General features: G+C 44.3%; 1 protein-coding gene across 1 annotated transcript in view; it reads right to left on the reverse strand.

Annotated features, from left to right (window-relative positions):
• Positions 1-1,098: 1,098 nt before the first annotated feature.
• The window catches only part of STARD4 (StAR related lipid transfer domain containing 4), a 196,865-nt gene continuing 175,925 nt past the window's right edge, over positions 1,099-22,038 (reverse strand). The window contains exon 6 of the mRNA XM_086961013.1: positions 1,099-6,506. Coding sequence (XP_086817139.1) covers positions 6,280-6,506 — 227 coding nt within the window. The 3' untranslated portion in view covers positions 1,099-6,279. The remainder of the gene's footprint in view (positions 6,507-22,038) is intronic.

Below are 22,038 nucleotides of genomic sequence, written 5' to 3' on the forward strand. Positions count from 1 at the left end.
ATAATTTCACAGTGGTATGTCTTACTCTCTTCTTAAATCAACATTGTAGTTCAAAGGAGGAGAAATCATTTGGATTTTTGAACGGATACAGTGAGTCATGGACACAGCTCCACTTCACAAACCATTTTGTGGGAACAAGCTAACTGACAGATGCAAAAAGATGAATTTAGAAATGAAATCGAAAATCTGGATTCATTCAGGATGTGAGGAATATTTCGAGCCCAAATTTAATTTGCAATGAAAAATCTACAGGTATGGCACATTTTCGGCTTCGGTAATTATTGCGTTAGGGAGGGAATTACAGATATTCAAAAAGGTGCCTATTGTGAATGTGGAGACTAACCCAAAACGTGTACCTTTGTGGGAACTAAGCAACATCCCCAATGCCTTTCACACCCCATTTACAAAAGATATGAAACGTTAATGCTAAAAAGCTACAGTACGTATGTAAATTAGATGTAACCATATTCCTCCATACCCTCTTCTGCGGGTTCTGGGCGTTGATTAAAGATTTCCTTTAACATAGAAAACTATTTCTGTGTTAAAAAAGTAAAATCTGCAAGCGTAGATTCCTGCCACACTGACTTTGCAGTGCTGACCATTTGGAGGAGTAAGTCAGAATTAGTATGACTCACAGATTTACAAAACTTTATAAAGAAGTAAGAAATGTATGAAAATCATAGGCAGAAATCTAAAATGCATACACGTACTCCTTTTTTGCTAATTTAGTCATTGCAACTAAGGATGTGAGCATATTGTAATGGATTTAAATATGATTATGCTTTGATGAAGGGAAAAATGCAATACAGCAACGATGGAGGCAGCGAATCATCTTAGCCGGGTCTGGTGGCTTAGTGGACTAAAGTATCCACTGTGGGGGCCTGTGTTTGTTCTCATGGTCATACGTTCAAATTCAGGAAGGCCCACCTAGCCCATTATCCTTCTGAGGTCGATAAAATGAGCACCGTTAGGCAACAATACAAATCTGTTATTCAGCAGCAATATAGCCTTGGGTGAACGTGCGCTTTCCACATTTATATTATATAGCACTTCTTGCACTGACAAAAGAAAAGAATGATATTTCAACTCACAGAACTGTCAAAATCAATGATGTATTTATTTTAGATAATGTGATTACATTTGTCATGAATTGAACAAAAACCTCTAAAGCCATAATAAATTAAATAAGTGCTGGTCTAGAGGGAAAATGCAGTACTGGTATTGTCTTACATAAAAGACGAAAGAGCACCCCCCCCCCCCCCCCCACACACACGCACAATACTGCCTCTTTAGTGGTATATAATGGGTGGAGCAGAAAACGTTGTGTAATCCGCAGATTTAGTAATATCCTTGTTACCCTGACATCTGCATCCTGGATTTAAACAATCACATGTTCGATAAAACCTCGAGTGACCTAACAAGAGGCTGAAGATACAAATGTTTTGTATAAATCCCCAGAACACAACATTACCAGGCCCTCATACATACAGTGCTCATTGCATATTTATTCATTTATTGATGTGGACCCATGTGCACAGTCACATATGCAAACGTTTGTGAACTGGTGCAAAGTGGAGGCTCTGATTTCTGTAGTGATGACGTAGAGGCTTGCAATGATTGTCACAGTTCATCATCAATCCACACCGACGTCATTACAATTGTAAAAAGGGGAGGATTTCACTCCTTGTCTGCAGGCCGCAGTCACGGAAACGGAAATATGGGAGGTTCAACAGAGCAAGGAGTGTGTCAGTTATCTGTTGGCCTGAAAGAGAGGGGGGAGGTACTGGTAGAGGAGAATAAGGTCCACTAATACGGTTGAAGTGCATTCCAATGGCACTTTCTTGTACTGGACTCTCAAATCCACAGATCTTCCTCCATCGCTCACACACACATACACAAATCTAAACGCACATACACACACCATCAAGCTCAGCTATTTACTTTCTTCTCTCTGTCACACATGGAGACACACAAACATATTTTCGTTCTCTCTTGCCCCTTCATTCCTCTCTGACACACAAGCACACACACAAGGTCCCTCTCATAAACTCTCTTCTGTCTCCACTCTCTTCTCCATCTCGCTCACACACATACACAAACTCGAGCTCCCTTGCATACTCCTCTCTCTCTCCAACACACAGATACATGCTCCCTCTGTAGCGCCTCTTTTTATCCATCATTCTCTCTCTCTCTTGCTACACTTAGCACCGATCACGTTCAGCCCTCAATACCTGAGAGCAAAAAGCACACCGACTAATTTGAATTAGCATATTAGATGAAACACGACTTGCCCCACATTACATGTCTGGTACCTGGTAATTGGGAATAATGTCCTGCCTGTGCATTTTATTACCCATTAGAGTGTGCACAACTAGAGAATTGATGGTGGTCAGGGCCTGAGCATTCAAATACTGCTCAGGGTATCTTCTGGCAAGGTACACCATTTGCTGCTATGGAAAATCATGAACTTTAACCAGCAAATCTGAATAAATGCCCAAAAGACAAAAAGGAAAACGAATATAAGAACCATGCGCTCATTACATCTAGCTAATTAATGATTGCATATTTACTTGGTCAGAAAGCAAAACGTGCAAGACGGGAGCCCAGACCTTACACAAATGCACTTCTAACAAACAATTACATACATTTTTCAAAACAGAAAAAAACGTGAGCCACTTATTTTGCATAAAAATGCAAGGCGAAACATGTGATGCTTTGCACGCAGAATCAAAACTGTCTCTCATTTGGGTACAGCACCAGGGAGTATTACTATTTTAAAAACTAATTACACAAAAAAGGTGATTTCAAATAGCATCCCTGCATCAGGGGGTTCGATTGAGATTTGGGTCACAATTTTAATAAACAGTACATTGCACTAAAGAAAGTACAGCTGGCCACGAGTGCTTACATGGGCAGCAAACCCAGAGGACACCCCAACCAGGGTGAACAAAACACACGTGTATCATAAAAGTAGGCCTGCGGCTAGGACAAAATTAAGGGATTAGATACACTACGGTGTGTTAAAAAAAATAGTGCAGGAGTGTTAATCTGGGTGTCGATGCTTGTGACATTTCTCTGGCCCTACGAATGTGTAAAGTTTGTTCCAGTGAGGTAAAACTCCAGAAGTAAACTAAACCTCAAACGGTAGTCACATGCTAGAATGTGGAGTGTTAATGTGGGATCAAGAATGTTGCGCTCAAAATATTCAACTTAACTTTAAATTGAAAACAGGTCGTCTTGTTGATATTTTTATACCAACTGCTTTGGTTATTTTCAGTTGCAGTGTGAAGTGAATGCTTCAAGAAAAGAGAAGATTTGGGGTGGGTGGTGCAGGTGGCAGTAAACATATGCACTATTGATGCTAAAGGCCCAACTTTAATCCAGTTAACCACCTCTGATAAAACTGAGACAAAAAAAAACTACAGAGACACCGGCTAACCTGGAAATGTGGCAAGTCCAGGCCTGCATTAGTTATCCTGCGTTTTGTAAACAACTGACATTAAATGGTGGAGTTGAAGGAAATGTGGGTAAGTGTACAAACTTGACTATGTCCTGTCATTTTGTACCAATTGTAATAAGTGTGATCAAGCGGAATGTACCCTTTGACGGTTTTTAGCCCTAGTGTAAAGGTCATATGTGGACAGATTTTTTTAGAGTAAAAATAAACAGGAATCTTTGTTGTCAGTTAACAAGGCTGTTCAAAGTGCGTGGAGAAGACATCCCTGTAAATGGGGTGTGTGCACTGGAGTGTAATGGAGTAGAGCACACACACATGTGACAGATGGGAAGGACAAATGGCAAGGCATTGCAATAAATGATGGACCTTCTGTTTTGGAAATTATACACAAGGAGTCTTGTAAAGTCAACAAGAGTTGGCGCATTTCTTTATATTCTGTAAAACAGAAAGTGTAGCACAGTAACTGTGACTGCACAACTAAGCCCATTTAGTGTGGGCTTTTCGGGGAAAAGCTTGTGCAAAATGACTCTAATAGTCTCTTGGTAGCACTTTGGTATCATCTCTTGTCTCTGAAACATCAGGAAGTAAGGAGATACTTCAGTTTATCAGTTCAAAAAGTTATGCATTTAGACCTGAATTATACCAGTATGGCGGGGGTCGATGAAACCCCCAGTGAACTACAAGTTAATCTGGGCAGGTTCGTCAGTTCTCCAGGAGTGCTTTATAGACACAATCTGACAGAAAACCCTTCAGAATGTATTTCGTTGTTGTTTTATGCATATTATAGTGCAGTAAGATAGTGATCTTGAAAAAAATAATGAATCTCAAACTAAAGCAGGTTTCCCAAGGAAAGGAAAACTTTCATGATTCTGATGGCTGCATCGTTTTAGATGATTGCTATCAATAAATAAACACGGATGGCATGTCCTTTGGACAGAAAAAATAAATACAAGATGTTAAAAAAAATCTACCATTGTCCTTTAAAGGAACTCATTTTCTTTCATTCTGTTCTCTTCCCTTTAAGCCCTTTATTCTTCTCGTCCCTTCTCTACAGTAGCCATTTCCTTCTGTTTGCTCCTCTTCCGTTTCCAAGTCGTTTCTTTATTTCCTTACCCTTTACTTTATTTTTTCTTCCTATCCTTTCCCCTTCCTTTTCTTCTCTTCCCTACCGTTCCCTCCAATTATGCATGAACGTAACTGAACGGGCCATGTCAATAGGACTTTGTAAAGGTGGTAAATTACCTGAGCTGTGGGCTGAGTCTGTAGGGTTGACGTAAGAAACATGTGTTGTGATAACTGAGAATATCATACTAAAATGGAATTAGATGCTTCAGAGTTGCATCACAACTCAAGACTATCTCCAAAGACAAGCCTTCAATGTATGCAATGAATAACCCCACTAGGGGGTGCAATGCAGCACCTTCCATTTTAGAAACAAAAATAGGTTCTTTGATTGTGTGCAAAATGTGTTAAAATTCTGTGAGAAGAAAGTTACCTGCTTTCTCCAATGCAACTCGAGAAATATGAACTTGATCATAGAAAATGTTAACAAAAATAAAAACATAAATTACAAACGGATTAAATAAACAATAAAATAACGTAGGTTATCCAAAATACGACCATTAAAAAACCTGGAATGACCACGATTTTCACAATACATTGGCATGCCGCAAATATTCAGGCGATTCTGAGTTGCAATAAGTTTCATCTAGATTTAGCCTCATTGCCTACATTTCCATATATTATGTTTTGAGAATCCCTTTTCACAGACAATCCCTCAATAAATTCAGATTGATTGCTGCACACAAATTTCCTAGTTACTCTAAAATATAATTGCATATGAAATGATAGACCGTTTAAATTATATTACATATACCACATAAGCTGCTTCCAGGGCAGAAGATGTGGGCTTTGACATCACAGGTTGTCAAACATTATCAGGGCATCTTTGCAGATGGATGAGAAGTGTGGCTCACTGGTTAGAGGAAGCAGACCTGGAAGCAGAGGTCAGCCTGGGAAGCAGAGGTCAGCCTGGGACCAGGGTTCAATTCCTGGCTCGGCGGGGTCTTGAGTCCTAAAATGTCCATGGACTCGACAATTCTCGCTCCGGTGCCTACTCGATTCACGGGTTTACACTCTGTGACTCTGGGCAATAGCTTGCTTAATCTCCACAACGGCCCCTCGCGGCGGGATGCCTGGCTTTCACCTTGCGGATACCCTGCCGGGGTTATCTCACAGGGAAATAACAGGACGGGTTCCCTAAGCAAGTGCTTAGAAACCGCTCGGTGATTTGCGCTATATAAATTCCTGTACATTTACATTTACAACCACCCAGACTCTGTCAAGGAAGGCAAGACTTAGTCAGATGTCTTCTTTAACAGTTATAAGTCAACACAGCTAATCACAACCTAGCTTCTGGGTAAGAGATTACACAAAATAGTTACTTTCATATTGCAAGCTTCACACTTTGGGTGAAATATTAGCTTTCGTGTGCAAACTATTTAAGTATCTTTTGTGTTCAGCCATGTTGAGCATATACCGTCAACAGCATACACTCCAGCTGAGAGTAGGTAAGTCTGTTTACCAGCAGCGTGAAGGAATGATCATAGAAAGTTCAACTTTCTGCATCTGCTAATACAAAAATATCATCTGTTACACACTAGTTTTCTGTGGAAATATTTTCGAATTCCACAAAAATAGCGGCAAGAGAGGACATTGAAGGCTTCCTAGTCCCCTGTAGCCCAAACTCCTTTAAGCTGCATCTGACTACTGGTAGGCAGTCCTGCAGGTGGCAGCAGTCGGAAATGCAGCCTGGTGTTGAGTTATGTCCTCAGACCCTTTCGTAGGTCGCAGAAGAAACTGACGAGAGAACTGGCCATAGCAGAATCGACGGCAGACTGAGGCAACATCCCGCGAAGGTCCGTCTGAATGTAACCGGTGAGTAGACTTTGATCTGGATTGCTTGCTAGTGGCACGCAGAACCAACCACAAGGATGATTGTATCCACGCACACAGTTAGGTTGCACAGTGCCGTATTCCACACTAATACCTGCAAAAAGAAAAACATGTATTACATTTAGATACTAAAAGAGAGGTGCTATTTGAAAGGTAGATCATGAACCAAAGAATATGTATACATGAATTTCATTAAAAACAATAAAACAATAGATTAATGCATGCATGCAAAATGGTTATCATATGATAGAGAAAAGGGGTGACATATCATTCTATCAATGTGAGCTGAACCCATGTATCTTGAATGTGATCATCAATAAAATGTAGAATAGTAGAGAGATGCATTTATTCAGTTACTTAATGCTACCTCTCTCCTAGGGCTTCTAATGGCTTAAAACAGGGATCTGCATAATTAGGATTGTACAAATGATGAACGTAAATTAGGCAAAGACCTAAAACTCCACCTATGCATTATTAAAAGCACCTTTTTTTACTTGGGCAATTTATAAACCAAGTATATTTCTTATTTGTGGCCAACTCCCAGGCACTACATGTAATTTGTGGAGAAGTGTGGCTCAATGATTAGAGCGGCAGACCCTGATGCAGAGATCTAGCCCGGGACCAGGGTTCAATTCCCCGCCTCGGCGGGTCTTGGGCTAAAAATTCCATGGACCTGATAATTCTGCCTCGGTGCCTATTCCAATCATGGAGTACCACTCTGCAACTCTGGGGAATAGCTTGCTTAATCTCCACAACGGGCCCCACAACGCTAAGGATGCCTGGCTTCCACCTTGGGGGTGCCCAGGAGTGGACACCTCACAGGGAAAGCCAGGATGGGTAGCAAAAGGTAGAGCTACACTGAGGGTATGTAATGTACGATTGCACGTCAGATAAACTAAGTGCTGAAAGTCAACAAAAAAGCAATTATGAAATAATAAATAAATACCTTTTGCTACACAGGTGAGAATAGACAAACATACCCACCATCAACAAGAAGGCGGGTATGTATACAAATGAGACTAAAGGGCAATGACATTAATACATGCAATGTAATACTACTTGATATATATTCTGGTCACTAAAAGAGATAATCTATCCTTTTTATTGATGAAAATTTGTCCTACAATTCATTAAAAACAGCCCTGAAGAAGACCTTAATAAAATCAAGAGTGAAGGTCCCACATCGACAAGGTCGAAACGCGTCGGCGATATTACATTGGTCATATAATTATAATTGAACGTTACAACAAGTTACGAATATCTGGTGGAAAAAAGATATATTCCCCGATACATGTACTATAAACTAAAAGCATAAGATACAGTTGTTGACTGCATTGCTTAAGGACCACGTATTAGACATGTGGATATGATCAAGAAAGCGGGTGATCTTGACAACACTAATTAAGTAGGACTATTTGTTTGTATATACATGAAGTAAGTTATGATCGAGAAAATGTGCGATCTTGCAAACCTCAGTTAAGTAAGATTTTGTGTTTGTATATACAAGAGTTGATTTCATATCACAATATTGACAACAAATGGATGTAGATATATGTACAGTATGAGTAATATGATGTAAATATTGTTAATGTATTGTATATAAGGTAAAAAAGGAAAAGTTGGTGTGTGATACAAAAATATATATACAAAAAAAAGTAGAAAAAATAGATTTGAATACACAGAGTCAATAAAAGGGACTTCTGTAAGAAAGATAATTGTGTAATTTATGGTGGCAGGGGTAACTCTTTTTGAAATACTTGCATATCTGATTCATGCCCCTGTTCTCCTTAAAGAATCATCCTCTTTAAATAGACAGGGTAACTATGACACCCTAAGTCTACTGACCGGGAATGTGCAAGGGCTCAATAACCCTCGCAAAACGCGACAGGTATTGGTCTACAGGCACAAATTAGAAATTTTCCTCTTGAAGGAGATACACATCGCAGCACTCACGCGTCCGGCAATGGCCTCCAAATAGAGCAGCCACCGCTCATTGTCTAATTATTCCATGCGTGTCTGTAGGAGGGCTGTTCTGCTTAGACACAGACGGCCCTTCAACTTTCCTACTTGGTTTGGACGGCATACTCTGCTCCGCTGGTGGAGTTTTTCACTCGATGCTCCTTTTGGAGAGCGGAGTTCAGCCAATTCCACCTACCGCCAGCGAGCCTGAGATTTTATGGGCGCTGCGCTCACTTGACCCTATGTGCTTCAGGTCCTTAATGCCTCTGCCATACAGTGGAACCATAGAGTTCTCATAAAGATTAAAGAACTGGACTGCTGACCTCTCTCGGACTGCCTCTGTCGGGTGCTCCTGCTGGAGGTCAGAGAGATTTTTTTTAATAGGCACTGTTGGAGCTCTGGGCAGAAGTGAGCACATCGTGGGGCACCGGAAATGGAGCAGGAAGCAGTGTGCTTCACGTCCTGTGCAGAGCAGGAGGGGACTGGGGCTTGCCCTGAGCCCTCAGACGCCAACATAAGGAACCGACTAGCACTGAGTCCCGGTGGCACTGAAAAACCAGACAATTGTGCGACAATGCCTGCCACATTACGTTCTCATTGGACGACGAGGCTAATGACGTTCTGAGGTCAGTGAAACCAGCGCTTGTGTCCATTTTATTATCATTTCCGATATAATTTTTTTCCTCGGCTGTCGAGGGGAGATGGGGGGCATAAGTGGGTTGGGGGTGAGGGTGGGCGGGGTTAAAAAAGGTTCATTGCACCACATTGGCAGGTCAAAATCACACGATAATGTATTTCCTTTGTTTAGATGTACAGACGTGAAGCTGACCTCTTTACTGTGCCAGTAATGAGTGTGTGCATCCCATTTGTTGGATTATGTTGAGCCTAAAATGTTAAATAATTAACATAAATGAATGCCACATCCTGCCCAGTGCGTGCACGGTGCACTTCGGCAATTACGCAGCTTTCCAAAATGTCGTTTTGTAATATAAGGGACATGGCTGGTTTGTTTTAATTTTCAGTAAGTTTCCAATAGTAGATAAGTAGGATAAAGAAAGACGAGTACCTGGAGGAGGAGGGCACGCAGAGTGTGGTGCTCTTGATCAGAGTTTGTTGTTCTCTTGGTGTCAGCGCTCTAAAGAAAGCTCCTACTCTGCATGGGGGAACGGTTCACAAGGTGCCTGAGAGCTGATGTAAACAGAGAGCATCATTTCTGGGTGATGTCAGTCTGGACGCAGCGTCAGAACTCATTACAAAGCAACAATACATTTGGGTAGGGCAGAGCAGAACTGCGTGGAATTCCACAGTTTTTATGCAACTCCGCGGAATTCTGCATAGTGCCACTCCATGAACTCCGCCCACCCCTACTTACTTCCTTCAATTATTAATAGGAGGCAAATGCATCATGCTATGATCCCAATATAGATGATCCAGATTTTACTGCATCCTTATGGAACAATACAATACTGTGGGAAACTTTAATCTGGTTCTAGAAAGCCACCTGCTCGAACACCGTGACACACACTCAGCCACGACTGCATCGGCCCACATAATAACTACCCAAGGTCTAAAAGACATCTGGAAAATGTGATCCCCTAATTCGAATGAGGGCACCCATGTCTCAACGGCACATGGAACATTGGCGAGATTGGACTACTGGCTAGATATACCAGACATATGTGGGTGAACAAAGGAAATTAAACACCACCAGTGCACACTCTCCGACCACTTGCCGACTAAGCTGATTATCACAACCTCCGCTCCAAAACACTTCGTATTCACATGATGGCTCCTGCCCCAATATCTCCTCAACACCACATTCGTTAAGGACGTAAAAAGCGAAATACTCAATTATTTCCAAACCAATGATGGGTCCATACAGTCATCTGGCAAACTGAGGGAAGCTTTTAAGGCTTACACAAGAGGAATCTGCATCACAAAGCAGCATGGCATCAACAATGCCACACGCAGCAGCTTTGTGCAACTTGAGGAAGAGTTTAAGGCTCTAGAGGGGCAATACATGATAGGGCCATAATCTGACAAACTTCACAAAATACAGACCAAACACTCGGAATACATCGAAACAGCAGAGTTAAAGGTAAAAAAATGCCCATAAATACACCAGGTCTAACACATACAGCGAGGCAGAGAGGCTGAGCAGTACTCTTGCTGTGATGTTATGGCCTGACAGACACATATCAACCATCATAAATGTGCGGAAGGAAGACGGTACTATGCTGTACTGCTCGGGCGCAATAATACCTGAACTAGCAGATTATTTATTACTCCATATTACACACATCACATGATGGTCTGATGCACATCGTCACACCCTAATATAACCTTTGATACACCCACTCTAAAATACAGACTATTTAAAACATAGGCACACCAATACCAGTTACTGCATACCCTCTCACGGATTCCAAGGTCTACACACACATCCACTCATTCGCCCTTACTGTCACTCATACATGCAATTACTCATCAGTACAGCACTATCATATGCACTCATACACCTATACAGACACTCACACACCGCCACTCATCGATAGAGTTACTCACAGACCTAGTCAATCATGCAAGGAATCAATCACACTCCCATTTACCCACCATAAAGTTATACACACACCACCTCACTTATTCATACAGATACTACCACATAATTAGTCCAGGAAGCGGACCCGCCAGAAGAGCAGCGCTCTAGTTGTTTGCTGGAGCTAACCAGGTCCCTCCCCCCCACCTCACTTTCTATATTAAGATCAAAATGGTGCCGGTTCCAGTGTTAGAGGACCGACATTAACGCTACTGAAAGGTGGGCTTCAAAGACCTGTAAACATTTTTAATTTTACCTGCCACTTGTTGTTTTTAAAGAAACCTCCATTTTAGGCTGCTCAGCATACTCGATCCAACTTTTGCGCTAACGCGGTGTCCAGGAAGCGGACCCGCCAGAAGAGTAGTGCTCTAGTTGTTTGCTGGAGCTAACCAGGTCCCCCCCCACCTCACTTCCTATATTAAGACAGATGCATCGTCCGCGCAGCGGGCGCGCCGGCAGTGCGCCAAAGGCGCGCCAAAGGCAAGCCCGTCTGTGCCTGTTCGCGCCCGGGCCGTGCCTACGGACAGAATTTCTGTGCAAACCACTAGGCACATATATACAAGAGAACAATTACTCAGTCTTAACCCTTCAGCATGTGCTCCGCACAATCTAATAGGTAATTCACAGGGCGCTTTAATTACTAAATGCAGCCGATGTGAATGGGCCACATCCCCATTAAACTCCATTCTTGTTGATGAGGCACAGGTTAGCAGAACGCCTTTAAAGTGTATTTTACTTAACACTAGATATATAGTAAAGCACAAATTCCAGCTCGAATGCATGATTCAAATGGAAAGACCTGATTTGGTCTTTCTTACTGAAACATGGGCCAACGAGAACAGTGATCCTGAATGGCAGATAACAGCTCCGACGGGTTATCTTGTAACCAATCATGATCGAGTAGGAGCCAAAGGTGGAGGAATTGCAATAATATATCGCAATGCTTTTTCGATTAAAATCAATCCTGAGACCATAGCTGATGCGGAGGCTATATCCTTCTCCATCAAACTGAATAAAGTAGAGATAGTCCCAGAACTACTCATTTATAGACCCCCTGGACCTAAAACAGTTTTTTTAAACGCTATATATAATTTTATGGAATCTTGTTTAGATACTGAGCACTTTACCATACTGGGGGACTTTAACTTCCATTTGGAGGATAAAAGCAACCCAGACACTATATGCTTGCTAGACAAATTAGCCAGCTTTGATTTCACTCAGATCATTAGCGAACCTACACGGACAGCAGGGCATACATTGGATGGGATATGCACTAATAATTCCGGCATATCAATTAGAAAAATCTGCATGTTACCATGGACTATTCATTCGGCGATTTACTTTGAGATACCACAAACAATACCCACTAAAAGACGTATCTCTTGCACTCCAGATAGTAAATACAGAATATGGAAGTCAGTGAGTGAAGCAAAGTTTGCACTAGCTCTCACAAAAAGACCTGAAATATCCAATGACTTTAAATCAAACCATTGATGATTTCTATAATTGGCTAACCACAGCAGCAAATAAAGTGGCACCTAAAGTGTCCAAGAAATCTACAGTTAAAAAGGATTCATCCCCATGGTATTCACCTACGTTAAAATCGATAAAAGATTAAATGCAGACAAAAAGAACGAATCTGGAGATCGAAAAACAACATTGACCATAAAAAAGAATATTGCGCAGCTTTGGAAGAATATAAAGCGGAAATCATTCAGGCAAAGGCCACATACTATACGATTAAAATCCAAGAAGCCGCAAATTCATCGAAATAATTATTTCAAACAGTTAATGCTCTGATGAGATGCCCACGGGACACTATGTTCATACCGGAACAAACATTTGTAGTAGAAATCACAATTTTCTTTCAAAATAAAGTGCAAACAGTATATGATAGCTTAGAAGAATCAACACACAACATAGGAGAACAAACTGCAGCCCAACCTGAAGCTAGGGTGGAACATGAAGGCTTACTATCCTTCTCCCCATTAACAGAAAAAAGGGTAGAGGAATTGCTATTAAGCATTATATTGGGCCCCCTTTGGACCCCTGTCCACCATATATATTGCATATGGCATCAGAAACCATCAGCTCTGCCTTAGCTCCATTAATGAATAATATTTTATCTGATGGAGTGTTCCCCACGACATGGAAGAAAGCGTGTATATGCCGACTTTTGAGAAAGACTAAATCGGACCCACGGGTTGAGTTGAACTACACACCTATTTCTTGTTTGCCTTTTGCAGAGAAAGTTCTGGAAAAGGCATCAAACATTGAATTGATGTCATTTTTGGAGATAAACAACCTGTTAGATACCACCCAACACGGTTTCCGCCCTAAACACGCTGCTGAAACTGCTCTAATCCTGGCAACAGAAGAAATACGTAGGGTAACCGATGAAGGGGGCAGTGCTGTACTGGTCCTGCTTGATTTAACAGCAGCCTTCGATACTGTTAACCATACTGTGCTTAAACAAAGGCTGCCGGATGCTGGTGTCAATGGTACAGCACTTTCTTTCCTATCATCCTTTTTGGCAGATAGGAAACAAATGATCCACTGGAATGGTCTTAGATCATAGGAATTCACCCCAACGGGAGGAGTCCCGCAGGGATCGGCTCTATCGCCAACATTATTCAATATATATGTTGCCCCTCTGGCCAGGATGGTAAAGAGCCATGGCTTTAAGTTGGTATTGTACGCTGACGATACACAACTTATACTATAGCTAGCTAAGGGTGCAGATTCACGAGCCATGGACTTCTGTAATTGCATTTCTTCCTTGATGAACAGGATGAATGTGAATTTTTTAAAGCTAAATGCTACTAAAACAGAAGTCCTGGAATTTGGCTCAAAAGATCAAATCTGGAACCAGGTATGGTGGCCTAGCACCGCTGGACTACCTCCGATACCAGTCTTAAAAGCCAGGAATTTAGGAGTAATGGTTGATAAAAATTTGACCTGGGCTCCAGAGATTAACCAGGTCACTTCAGCCTGCTTTTTCACTCTAAAAGGACTGAGGAAGATCCTTCCATATATTCCCTTTGCCTTTTAAGGAAAACGGTTGTTGTCTCAACCATATTGTCCAGAATTGATTACTGCAACGCCCTTTATCTTGGAATGGGTGTTGCTCAATTAAATAAACTTCAGGCTATTCAAAATGCTGCAGCCAGAGTGCTGCTTGGGTTGCCTAGACGCCACTTAACTTCAACAGCCATAAGAAATCTTCACTGGCTCCCAGTATGCAGACGAATAGAATTTAAGTCACTCTGTCTAGTTCATAAGGCCTTGTTTGGAGAGGGTGCTAAAGATGTACAAGCTCTCTTTTCGAATTATGTCCCGACTCGCACTTTAAGATCTTCTTCCCTTGGTCTTGTGCAAATTCCAAAGATAAAAAGAGCACGGTGTGGAGGAAAGCGTTTTTCATTTCTGGCGTCCAAACTCTGGAATACTCTTCTACCACATGAATCATTTTTCTCCCCAAGATAGAGAGTATTGTTAGAGTGGATCGGTCCTGAAGAATGCCTACATGGTTCTCATCTGAGGGTATAGAATAAGGCAGAAACCTGTGGAGCTCTAGTTTTGGGTTGAATAAACCATGGGGCACATTTTCAAAGGGATTGATTTACAGCTCTGACCCAAGTTCTGGTTTACAATCTGGTTTACTCAGCTCCTATAGGGTAGGACATATTGATAGAATATGGCTAGCATTTGTGACATTAGTAGCAAAGAAGAATCAGTCACTTAATCAGTGGGACATTGGGCTACATCTCCATATTACTTTCCTAGGAAGCAAATATTATAATAAATCCACAAGGATATGAGAGTATTGCATATGCATGAATTCTTAAATGGATGCAAAAGTATATTAGGCACAACTCTGCATACCATTGAAAGTGTATTCTTAAACTGCTCTCCAGTACATCTGATTTATAAGTGTGAAATTTAATTTAGTCTATAATTAATTGGCTCCAATAGGCAACATTGTGCTTCAAATTAAGGCATAGTTGCTGCAAATCATAACCCAATAACTGAAAACCAAATAACGCTGCACTGCATTCCTATTTATATCAGTAGTCTGGAAAACAATTATATAATGCTTATTGTAAGGATGCATGTGGGCTATTAACCACGCTACTTCCGATAAAACCTGGCTCAACAACATCACCCCGAATAACATCAACATGAATGGCTTCAACACCTAACTAGCAACCAATGGGAAGCCACATGGTTTACCCCTCAACAATTATTTCCCCCTAAAGAAACACCTTGCCATGAAGACCAAGATAACGTGGTATCAGCTCTACCTCTTGAAAAAAGTGAAAGCTTTCATCCCTCCAAGTGATTTCAGAACTGCTGTCAAAGCCTTTGAACTCTTATATTTGGAAAGAGGCAATGCCTTGCTCTATCACCTCGAAATGCCACACCAACCCCCCTGTAAGACATTCTGCATGCCATGGCGCTTCTCTTTGAAGATCTGAATATACTTTAACGAAACATCAAAAACATTATAAAACTCCCCTGGATTCCTTTTCAGGCTGTATCATCATCAGGACAAGCAGGATAATCTACAAAGCCTCTACAAATGGCATCCTACTTATCTCATTAAGAAACTAAACATCTCTGGTGGATCTTAACACACACTGAGCTAGGACATCAACAGGCTGGAGACAAAGAAATATAAGAAAGAAAAATAAACATGAAACAGACCATCTCTATCTATGCACTTGACCTGCTGGTAGGACGCATTCCCCCCCACACAGCTCCGCCTGTATGCCCTGACGATGCTAAAAGTTGAGGCCCTCCTCCACCCGCAGGTTACCACCTGCGCATCATCCTTGGTGGCCAGTGGAAGGCACTAGGTTTGTATCTTGTGCCCACTTTTGCCTCTGTCTCCCCCTCGCTGCCATTGTTTTGGCCACTGTTTTTACCTTCTGCTCGATTTGGTATCTTGTGCCCGTTTTGCCTTTTGTCTCCCCCTCACTGCCATTGTTTTGCCTGTTTTTTTCTTCTATTTAATTTTGCGTCTAGTGCCCGTTTTTCCCTTTGTCTCCCCCTCACTGCCATTGTTTGGCCCGCTTTTCTTCTGCTGATTTTTTGTAACTTGTGCCCATTTTTCTCCTCTGTCTCCCCCTCACTACCATTGTTTTGCCCGTTTTTCTTCGGTTTGATTTTTGCATCTTGTGCCCATTTTTTTGCTGTCTCCCCCTTTGCTGCCCCGTTCCCGCCGCTGCGTCCCCTGGGGTCCCGCCCCCTCTCTGCCATTCGCTGCTCCTGCCTCCCGCCTCCCAGCTGCTCCTCCCTCCCACATCCCTATATATGGTGGCCGCTATGCGGCCGAAGGCGCGAATAAGGCAAGCCCTTCTGCGCCCGTCCGTGCCCGGACCGCGCCCCTCGCCAGAACCCCTGCTCCCCGCACCGGCCACGATGACCACCAACGCTATGACGAAAGCACACGCCACGCTCTCAACCCCAAAGGACCCACACCTTCTTCAAGGCAGCCCCAAAACTCTCACACGGTCCCTTCACCTGTCGGTACTGCAGCTACACCAGCATCAGAGCCACCAAACAACCCGCCAAGAAAGACCTCAACCACCTCCGATGCAGCCTACTGAACACCCGCTCCGCACGCAAACACGCCATCGAGCTCTGGGACCTGCTTGATGCAACATCACCGGACGCCGCCTTCCTTACAGAGACCTGGATGAATGACTCCTCCGCACCCGACATAGCTATAGCCATCCCTGCCGGCTACAAGATCACCCGCAGAGACCGCACCAACGGAGTCGGAGGAGGAATCGCCATCGTCCACAAGAACAGCATCAGGGTCTCGCCCAGCACTGACGACACTTTCAGCTCCGCCGAACACCTGCATTTCAAGATCCACACAGACCCTAACACCACCCTCAGAGGCCCCCTCGTCTACAGACCCCCCGGACCCCGACCCCAGTTCAGCGGTTTCATAGCCGACTTCATCAGCACGCACGCCCTGACCTCCACCGACTACATCCTCTTCGGAGACCTGAACTTTCACCTGGAGAATAACAACGACAGCAACTCGACAACCCTGATCGATAACCTCGCCAACCACGGACTGAGACAACTCGTCACAATGCCCACCCACTCTGCAGGCCACACGCTTGACCCCATCTTCTCTGCAAGACCCCTGTCGCCTTCAGCCACACCACCAAACTCCTTTGGACCGACCACCTCTGCATCCACTTCTCTTTCCAGAAACCCACCATACACCACCTCACCCAACATATCCCCCGCTGTTGCTGGAGAAAAAATCACCGAAGACCAACTTCACGCAAACCTCTCTCTTAGCCCACCCACCGAACCCTCCAACACCGACGACGGTGCCCGCAACCTCAGACGCTGGATCGATGAATGCGCCAACACCATCGCCCCTCTGAAGAAACCCCCCCACCCCGCAGAGATACCAGCAAGAGGGCCAGCTGGTTCATCCCAGAACTCCTAGCCTCCAAGCGAGCCTGCCAAAAGCTAGAGAAGAAATGGCACAGCGAACAGACCCCCGAAATGCCACGCTGCCCACAAGTACACCACCCGCAACCACCACCACCTCATCAGGACAGCCAAGAGGACCTCCTTCAAGGACCGCCTCAACAACAACGCACACAATAGCAAGGAGCTCTTTAACATTGTGAAGAAACTCTCCAACCCCAGCTCCAACACCGACGACATCCCGCTGTCGCAAGCCCTGTGTGACTCCCTCGCCACTTTCTTCCATCGCAAGATAGCAGACATCCACGACAGCTTTAACACCCAGACAGCCCCAAATGACAGCAACACAACAATCTCTCCGCACACTATCGACAACAACCCCCTGCTAGCCTGGACCAGCGTGAGCAGCGATGAAACCATCAAGACCATGACCGCAATCCACTCCGGCTCCTCATCAGACCCATTTCCGCACCACATCTTCAACAAAGCCAGCAGCTCCATCGCACCCCACCTGCGCAACGTCATCCATCTCTCCCTCGAGACCGCAACCTTCCCAGAACGCTGGAAACACGCCGAGATCAACGCCCTACTCAAAAAACCCAAGGCTGACCCTAAAGACCTCAGGAACTTCCGGCCCATCTCTCTGCTCCGGTTCCCGGCCAAGGTCATCGAGAAGATCGTCAACAGACAGCTAATCCGATACCTCAAAGAAAACAGAATCCTGGACCCTTCCCAGTCAGGATTTCGCAGCAACCACAGCACCGAAACTGCCCTCATCGCTGCCACCGACAACATCAGGAAACTGCTGGACAACGGTGAGACCGCAGCCCTCATCCTCCTGGACCTCTCCACCGCCTTCGACACCGTCTGCCACCGCACACTACACACACGCCTCCACACCTTAGGGATCCGAGACAGAGTCCTGGAATGGACCACCTCCTTCCTCTCCGGCAGAACCCAGAGCGTCCGCTTACCCCCATTCCGATCTGAAGTCTCCGAGATCATCTGCGGCGTACCCCAGGGCTCCTCCTTCAGCCCGACACTGTTCAACATTTACATGGGCCCGCTCGCACATGGCGCCCGACAGCACGACCTCAACATAATCTCCTACGCCGACAACACTCAACTGATCCTCTCCCTCACCAAGGACCCCAACACCGCCAAAGGCAACCTCCACGAAGGAATGAAAGCCATCGCCGACTGAATGAAAACCAGCCGACTGTAGCTGAACACGGCCAAAACGGAAGTTCTCATCTTCGGCTCTAACCCCTCAGCCTGGGACGACTCCTGGTGGCCAACGGCACTTGGGGCAGCCCCGACACCCACCGACCACGCACGCAACCTAGGAATCATCCTCGACTCAACGCTCTCCATGACCAAGCAAGTCAAGGCCATCTCCTCCTCCTGTTTCAACACCCTCCCCATGCTCCACAAAATCTACAGGTGGATCTCAACAGAAACAAGAAGAACAGTCACCCAGGCCCTCGTCAGTAGTAGATTTGACTACGGAAACGCCCTCTACGCAGGAGCCCCGACCAAGCTCATCAAACGACTGCAACGCATCCACGCCACAGCCACATCACCCCCCCCACCTGAGAAACCTGCACTGGCTACCCGTCAACAAGACGATATCCTTCAAGCTCCTCATCCACGCACACAAGGCACTCCACAAGACCGGCCCAGCCTACCTCAACAAACGACTTTCCTTCTACATCCCCAATTGCCAGCTGCGCTCACCTCACACTCGCCACCATCCCGCGCTTCCGAAGGAAAACCACCTGCTGGAGGTCCTTCTCCCACCTCGCCGCCAAGACCTGGAACACCCTCCCACTGAACCTACGACAGACCCAAGACCTACTGACCTTCAGGAGGCTACTCATGACCTGGCTGGCTGTTCGATCAGTAGCACCCCCCCGCCCCAGCGCCCTGAGACCCTCACGGGTATGTAGTGCTCTCTACAAATGTTGTTGATTAATTGATGCACTCAGGATCTGGTACTATATCCCTATTACCTTCAGAACGCCTGACCTGCCTCCAATCCAGGAAAGAGCTGACGAATCACCACATCAAAGGATACCACTTTTCTCAACATTTTTGAAGACTCCTTTACATTTATTTTGGCAAAACTGGTGGAATAAAACCTGTAACATACTCTAAACATATATAGTGCGTATAGCTGTGATTAAATTACATATTGAAAATAATGCTAGAATTTATATTTATTATCAACATGTGTCTGTATTAAAGACAAAGAAGATATATGTGGCGTGTGGCAAACCTGTTTCAATCACGGTAAATGTGGTATATTTAATCCGTCTGGACTCTGAATGTTTATTTCTGGGTGCCAGTGGGTAGACCCCCTCAGACCCTGAGGGGTACGTACTTGAATCAACAAAAAGATGCAGTGTTGACCGAACAACACTGTTCCCTTAGTGGCACTCCTTGTGAGACCGTGTCTCTGATTGTAATTAATTGTATTCCATTTCGCTATAAACACAAGTTGTGGGTATTTAAAGTTAAATCATACGTTCTTTATTGTTCAAAAGTTCATAGTGGTTCGTTGAAATTCAAAGGATTCCTTTCATCCATGAGACAACAAATAATTATCGCTGGTTCATTTGATGAGGTATCAAATTGCGAAAGATACATCCCTATGTATTTCGGGACTCGTGCCCTTCATCAGGGGATTGGTGTACAATCTGAAAGTGGAAAAGGAAAAATGCTCAGGGGTGGGTACTCTGCCCCAAACTAGTACTGAAGTGAAGAAGTAAAAAGAACATGCAAAATAGTCATGAAGATCGTTGCTGTTGCGTGACCCATAACTGTGAATAGATCCGAAGTGCTCGTGAAACTCGCAGATTGTAAGTGATGGTTCTCACTAGGTTACAGGGTGAACAGTTAAATTGTAGACGAATGAAATGTTCAGTGCCGAAGGTGAAAAAAATGGTGTCGTACCTCACCAAGACTGGCGGTTAGCTAAAACGCTCGTACTCCGAAAATAAAAACGACCTTTCGTGATGTTAAGGATAGCTCGTGAACGGGATAAATAACGCATACAGATAAACAGTAGTTATGGCATGCGTGCACGGCGTGAAGCACAGATTCGGCTACAACAACCTCCAGCGTGTTATTAATCTTATCGCATGGATAGAAATGACGAGTCGATGAAAAAACTCCGGTATTCTCATTCAAACAAGTGTGCCGGGCATGGGCGTCTAAAATGTATGTAGCGTCGGTTTCATACAAAAATTCCCAATTTGATCAAAACACACACTATATTGAGAGCCTTTGGAACTGTTGGACGGATGAGGATGTTGAACTGGTCTCCCAGCAGCATAAACTGTTTTCCCCATCATGCCAAGGAAATTGTGAGAAGGCAAAAAGTGACAATAACATCATAAAACCTTTTCTTTGTGAGTAAAGCCTCAAACATAATGGTACAGTCTTGTGTCTCTCTCGCCCGAGGATAGGCTACCTATACACAATGGTGGAACCAACAATCTCTAATGGGGAGGTAGAACACACACTGGGCCTTATCACGATAAGGCTCAGAAAGCCTCCAAATACAGTTTCAAAACCGTCAGCCTCGCTACAATGAAGGCTGTCAGTTTTGAAACTGGCTGGACATTCCAGCTGGCTTCCGACAGGCTCAAGGAGCCAGTCGGCCAGTCAGAACCGGCACGCAATCCCTATGAATGGCGTTTCACGCCATCCGGATTACGATGTCGGTGTCCGGCAGGATTTCCATGCCCAGCTTTCTGACAGGGTTTGACTTTAAGGGCCCCTGGCAGGTGTCCTGTTTGCCAGCCGCCGCCGGTTGGGGGCCGAGGGGGCACCTAGGGTGCCCCCCTGTTCATACCTTCACCGTATGGCAGGCACCTCACGCGGTTCAGGGATGAACAATAACTCCCTTTTCTGTTTGGGAGCTTGTGCTGCGACTGGTTTCTGACCGCAGCACAAGCTCCCATCCAGAAAAGGGAGCTTGTGACCATAACATGTGGGGTCGCATCAAAATTCAGTGGTTGGGACCGCCGACCAGAGGTCGTCGGACCCGTATCTGGGACATTGAAATAAGGCCCAAAGTCTCTGGCTGATAAAGCAATAAGTAGCATATGAGAGTAAACTGCATAAGCTATTATATAGCAGCAAGTACTATGTTCTGGGGAACCTGGGCCTGCGGGAGTTGGATGCCAGAAGAGCCTGATGACTTAAAAGGGGAAAGCCAATGTGAACTCAGTCTACCTGTTGAAGAGGGACCCCAGATCCTGTACATCAACACCAAACTTAGGTGAACCATCAAGGGAAATATTTCACGGTTCCCCACAGCTCAAAATCAAAGGGATTGGTATTATGATACTTTATAAACACAGGTAAACTGAAGGCATGTACAGCTGTTTCAGAAAACTTCTGATGAAACTCTTTATCGTGTATTCGTTTTGAGCTCATAAAAAGATTAGGGATTGAGGACAAGCCACTGCATACTACATATTAATACATATATTGGTGTTGAGAGGCAGAGAAAACCTTTATGTAAAATCACGAAGAATCCCCAGAAACAAGCAAAAGCAAATGGCATTTAAGAGCAGAGCGGATACATTGCTCAGCTCCA

This window comes from Lissotriton vulgaris, chromosome 3_1 (assembly GCF_964263255.1).
Source record: "Lissotriton vulgaris chromosome 3_1, aLisVul1.2, whole genome shotgun sequence".
NCBI lineage: Eukaryota > Metazoa > Chordata > Amphibia > Caudata > Salamandridae > Lissotriton > Lissotriton vulgaris.